Here is a 6,000-nt window from a genome sequence, read left to right as displayed (position 1 = left end):
CCTTGCGACTTCATGGCCTGTTTCCTACTGCACACGTGCAAGTCACGTTGTGCTTTGTGAATGATCCCGTAGTCTTCTGGGACCTGTGATGTGTAGGGGGAAGGAGGGCAAACTTCTGGCTCAGATCACTGCGGCGCATCTGACCGAAGTGGGTACCTGCTCATACCCTGCTCTCCCCCCAAAAAGTGGCAAAAGTGGCAGTGAAGTGGAGCGAGGGAGGGAGGGAGAGGATGCAAACAAACGGAACTTCTCCTTTTCGGTGAAGTTCTGCTTTAGGTGTGTGTATGTATATATATGTATGTATATATATATATATATATATATATATATATATATATATATATATTACACATATACACACACATACGTTTCATTGCATTGTGAGGGTCCCTGCACAGCCCTGAAACTTTGACTTGACTTATGTGACACTGCACTAATAAATGAGTGTTTATGTTTGTAACATCTCATCATTTTACTGTGATCTGCTCTGTGCCATCTTCTACTGTCACTACAAGCACCCATCCATTACCAAGGTTGAAAACCGAAAGGAGTGCGGTTCTCATCCTTTGATCCATGTCAGTCCTAACCCTGGGATCAGGTGGGAGCTTTCTATTTTTTTTTTTAAAACAAAATTGACTGAACCTAGAAGAATGTACTTATTCACACTATGATACAGTAAGGCTACATAAACTTAAGCAGTGAATGCCAATTGACAGAAAGCACTGCTGCACCCATCAGTGACTACAGGATGACAATGGCAAATTAAGTGCTATCAGCTGGCATGTACAATCTAGTCTAATCTGCACAAACTCCATGTGCATATACAGGCAGACCAGCAGAACCAGGTTTGCTGTTCCAGCAGAAAGTCATACATTGAAGTCAGCATCTGTTGTGTTTTCAAAGCAGCATCAGGCACCCTAAGTGGAAAGAGTTTAATACTTCCTTCAGGATCCAGGATGGTGAGTTTTTTTTTTTTACCAAAAATAACACGAATTCTCCTTCAGGCACTTTGATAAAGAAACATGTACTGGCTCTAGGTGGCTGGAAAAGCTGGCATACTCTGGAGACTTGTGCTGCGATCCTTAAAATGCCTGTGTGAAAGGCTCTGACAGAAGAAGCCAGTACATATCTAACAATAGTTCCAAGGCAGCAACTATGAGCAGATTTAGGATAATAACCCCAAAACAACTGCATAACACACAAGTCAAGGAATGCCAGCTTCCACTGGAGCCTTCTCATACAGAAGGCTCCATGATCATGATAGAATTGACATAATGAAAGCAAAAGGTAATCGTACTCAACTGGAGCTTATCTACACTGTTTATTAGGGAGAAATCCCTATTATAATAACCGTCCTCTATACAAAATCAGCGTCTACGTTTGGCGGGAGCTGGTGCATTGTCCTCCATTTCACTGCTCAACAAGTAGGCACTTGGATTGACCTCCTGGCGCAATATCCCACTTAGAATAAACTCGGCTGTAGTAACTGGTATTCTCGATGGCACGGACTTGCATCGTGCGGCATCTTCTGGGCACGACACAATGACGCACTTCTCCTAGAAGGTAGAATTTATGAAGAGTTACACAATCTGAAAAGATAACACTGGGATGATGTGATATTCAACTAAAAAAAAAAAGAAAATCTGTTACCTTAAATGTTCGGGGCATCTTGGGAAGAAAAGTTGCCCCACTGCAGCAAATGATATCCTTCATTAACTCAGGATCTGGCTTGACGCTGGAGGTGACATGAATTTCATAGCCCTAAAAGCACAGAATAAGGAGGTCAGTAATATTAAACGCAGCAGAGTGGATGAAACCAAGAAAATAAAAACACTGCTCATTCATGTGAGTTTGCAGCTTTTAAAGCAATCCTGTTGCTTAAAATGAAAATGCTCCTTAAGGCTGGGTTCACACTAATGCGAATTGGATGTTAGTTTCCCTGCATCCAATTTCGCATGACAGGAGAGTATGACCGACTCTCAATGGAGCCAGTTCACACAACTCCAGGTGCAGTTGCAGTCCAAATTGCAGAAGGGTCCTGTGTGTCTTTGGTTCCGTTTCAGGTGCGAATTCAGGCAAAAATTTGGATCAGATTCGCACCTGAAATGGTGAACAGGGACGCACAGGACCCCCTGCTCTAAAACGCAGCCGCAGCAAGTGTGAACCCAGCCTAAAAAGTCACATTATTATACTTACTTGTCCTGGTGCCTGTTTGTAAAATATTCACTCTGTTGCTGTGCAAAGAAGCCAAAAGGAACTCCAGACTTCACATGCATTCCCAAGTGCATCAGATGTCCTTGTCCCTCAATATGTTCTATGGCACCTCCCACCGGCTCCTTTGTCACTACTATATATTGTAGTGTTTACAGGATGGTGGGAACGATCAGAGATTGCAGCATGTAACAGGCATCTGACCCACCAGAAAATCTCAGAAGTAAAGATCACTGGGGTGGCCTTGCGCAGCAACAGAGTCAAGATTGTATGAAGTGGCACTGGGACATTTATATATGAAGTGGCATTTCCCTTTTCAGCAGTAGGGGGTGCTGCAGTGATCTAAAGGTATCATTGTCATTGCTATCATTCTAGAAACTGCTCCGAATCTGTTGTATTGATGAATCTCATGTACAGTGTAGACTTACATTACGTATAAACGATAGTGGAAGAGACCGCGCCTGAATGGTAAAGTTCTCCTTAACCCTTACTGCTGCTCCACTACAGATCTGCAGGGGATCGCATCCTATAAAGGCAAAACGCCTGTTTGCTGGTTTAGAACATAACCAGCCATTATTGTTGGCGAGTGATTTTGGTCATAAGAGATGGTGGGTTATTCACATGGCGTGGTGGTAGAATATAAGAGGAGAACAAAATAATCATGCTGCACTTGGACATATTTTTAGGATATACACGGATTCTATCTTATGTGATTTGATAGGATTTGTGGGACTATTGAAAGTCTTTCACACATTTTTGGGATTATTTTCACCTTCACGCTTTTTCACATCTTTTATACCCTTTGATACACCTTCACATGATCTGCACACTGGAATGTTGGATAATTATGTTATGATCAATTTATGATACAAAGCTTTCTCTTGTTTATTAGTAACATTGTTAATCACTTAAGGACTGGAAGGTTTTACCCCCTTAATAACCAGGCGATTTTTTGGGTTATTTTACCTGACAATTGCACGGTCGTGCGACACTGTACCCAAATAAAATTGATGTCCTTTTTTCCTTACAAATAAGATCTTTCTTTTGGTGGTATTTGATCACCACTGGGGTTATTTTTTGTGCTATGAACAAGAAAAAGAGCAACAACTCTGAAAAACAACCTACCGTTAGTAGACCGGTAAATGTGTTTCTATGAACCTTCCAGGACGGCCAACGTATGAAGAGGCCTAAAAGCACAGCTACCGACAGGGCTTTCAGGGTTGCAAACCATGCCCTCCTTGGCCACCATGGGGCAATCAGGAGGAGGCGCAGGGCCAGGGAAAGACTTTGCTTCTGTAACACCAGGGGGATTAGAGTCAGAGGGGGAAAGGTATATGTTAACTTGAACTGCCATGTTTGGGCCATGGCATCCAGACCCAACATCCCTTTCTCCTGTGTAAGGGAAAAAAACCTTTTTAGCTTCCTGTTTTGAAGAGTGGCGAATAGATCTATCTTTGGGCACCTGAATTTTTGGACCAGCAACTGGAATACTTTGGGATTTAGTTCCCAATCCCCTTGGTCTTATGGGGTGACGACGGAGGAAGTCTGCTTGCCAGTTGTTTGTTCCTTTATGTGGATAGCCATTAGGGAGATTACCCTTCCTTCGTCCCATTCCAAGATTTCTTGGGTCAGAGTCAAGAGGGATTTTGACCTGGTACCACCTTGGTGATTTAGATAGGCTACTGTTGTAGCGTTGTCTGAGAAAATCTGAACCTCCCTGCCCAGGACGGAGCTTTCGAAGGCTTTCAGGGCTTCGCTTACTGCTTTCAACTCTCTGAAGTTGGATGAGGCCTGGGCTACCCGTTTGTCCCAGATGCCCTGAGCCTGGGCTTCTTCTAGGTGAGACCCCCACGTGCTTGCGTCCATGGTGACTTCGAGAGGGTTCCACTGACCCCCAACGTCTGCCTTTTTCCAAATTGCTTGGCCTTAACCACCACTCTAGGGATGCCTTGACTTGAGGGGTGAGGATGACTGTTTCGTCCAGGGACTCTATCTTCCTGTCCCAGGAGGAAAGGGGAAAGAACTGAAGGTCTCTTAAGTGAAACTGCGCCCAGACTACTGCTGGCTGACATGAGCCCCAAGACTCTCAGGGTCTCTCTCCTGGAGCATGAAGGGGTGTCTTTTAAAGTTCTTACTGCTGAGACTATTTTTTCCACCTTTTCCCCCGGGAGAAAAAGACTTTGCACTCTTGATTCTATCCGGTACCTTAAATAGGTTTGCACCTGGGCCGGTTCCAGGGAAGATTTTTCCAAGCTAATTAACCAGCCTAGTTTTTGCAGAAAATGTGTCACCCGTTGGGTGTCTAAGTTCACTTAGTCCGCTGAAGGACCAAAGATCAGCAGATCGTCCAGATAGGGGATCAAGGCTATTCCCTGGAGAGGGAGATAAGTCACTGCATCTGCTAAGGTTTTGGTAAACATTCTTGGGCTGGCCGCTAGACCAAAGGGAAGTGCCCTGAACTGCCAATGTGCTGTTCCCTCCTCGGTAACCACTGCAAATCTCAGAAAAGCCTGGTGTTGCGGATGAATTGGAACATGCAGGTATGCATCTCTGAGATCTAGGGTAGTCAAACACATCTTTCAGTAGGTTTTTGCGTACCGAATAAATGTTTTCCATTGAAAACTTCTTGTACTGTAAAAACTTGTTCAAGTTTTTTAGGTTTATGATGAGACGGTATTTTCCCGAGGGTTTGGGCACCACAAATACATGGGAGTAAAAGCCTTGGAAGAGCTGGTCTTCTGGCACGGGGGTATATCAAGTTGCTCTGCCAATTCCTGAATCCCCTGCAACAGGGCTTTCCTTTTTTGAACCTCCATAGGAGGGCGAGTTAAAGTTATTGATCGTGGGGGTATTGATGAAAATTGAAGGCGATAGCCTTCCTTTATGAGGAAGTGAATGTATGGGCTTACTGCAATCTCTTCCCATTGGGAAACAAAATGACTCAGTCTGCCCCCCACTTTGATCCTGGCGTCACTTACTATTCTCTTGCGCCAGGGGCTGAAGAGGGCAACAGCAAACTGTTTCTTTGCCTACCTCTTCCAAAGCTCCATCTTTTAGCGGGCTCTTTCCTGGCTTTTTGCTGACTTTGTCCTGGGGGGCTACGAAAAAATTTCCTAACCCTTTCCCTCTTGGGTTTGGTAGGAAACTTTTTCCCCTTTTCAGAGGACCTGGCCAAAACTTCATCCAGGCCTGACCCAAACAGTAAGGACCCCTCGAAAGGTAATCCGCAGAGCTTAGCTTTTGATGTAAAGTCACCTTCCCACTCTTTAAGCTAGATTGCTCTCCTGGCTGAATTAATGAGAGCCCCAGCTTTTGCCGGGGCTATCACCGATTCAACTGCCGCGTCAGCCAGATAGTCGACTGCTTTGCCTATAACCGAAAGGGAGTCTTGCTGGTCCTGGGATTTAACTTGTGAAAGGTGTTTAGTAAGCCTTTATACCCAACAATTAGCGTTTCTGGCCATGCAAGTTGCTGCCAGGGCTGGGGCCATAGCGGATGAATTGGCCTCCAGTCCTTTTTTAGCAAGGATTCTGCCTTACGGTCCATAACATCCTTGATATTGCCAGTATCCACAAAGGAGAGGTCAGACCTCTTTGTTACTTGTGATAGGGAAGCGTCTAATTTAGGGTTTTTAAAAAAACCTTTCCACTTCTTCCCCTTTAAAAGGGGAACCTCCTTTTCCATGATTTTGGTTCGACTAGTCCTCTTTCAGGGAACTGCCACTCTTGAAGGATTAACCCCTTCAAGGATTGGTGTACCGGTACAACTCTAGATGGGTTTTTTCCTAAC

General features: G+C 44.5%; 1 protein-coding gene across 2 annotated transcripts in view; it reads right to left on the bottom strand.

Annotated features, from left to right (window-relative positions):
- Positions 1–534: 534 nt before the first annotated feature.
- MDC1 (mediator of DNA damage checkpoint 1) overlaps positions 535–6,000 on the bottom strand; it is a 144,536-nt gene continuing 139,070 nt past the window's right edge. For both annotated transcript variants that reach the window (XM_082263552.1, XM_082263553.1), the window contains exons 15-16: positions 1,651–1,761; positions 535–1,556 (exon numbers count right to left, since the gene is read on the bottom strand). In XM_082263552.1, the coding sequence (XP_082119678.1) occupies positions 1,368–1,556; positions 1,651–1,761 (300 nt within the window). In that variant the 3' untranslated portion in view covers positions 535–1,367. The remainder of the gene's footprint in view (positions 1,557–1,650; positions 1,762–6,000) is intronic.

Source organism: Pelophylax lessonae, assembly GCF_965119305.1.
Source record: "Pelophylax lessonae genome assembly, chromosome: 7".
NCBI classification, from domain to species: Eukaryota; Metazoa; Chordata; class Amphibia; order Anura; family Ranidae; genus Pelophylax; species Pelophylax lessonae.
The sequence above is the reverse complement of the archived record's forward strand: the minus strand, read 5'-3'. Positions and strand labels throughout refer to the sequence as shown.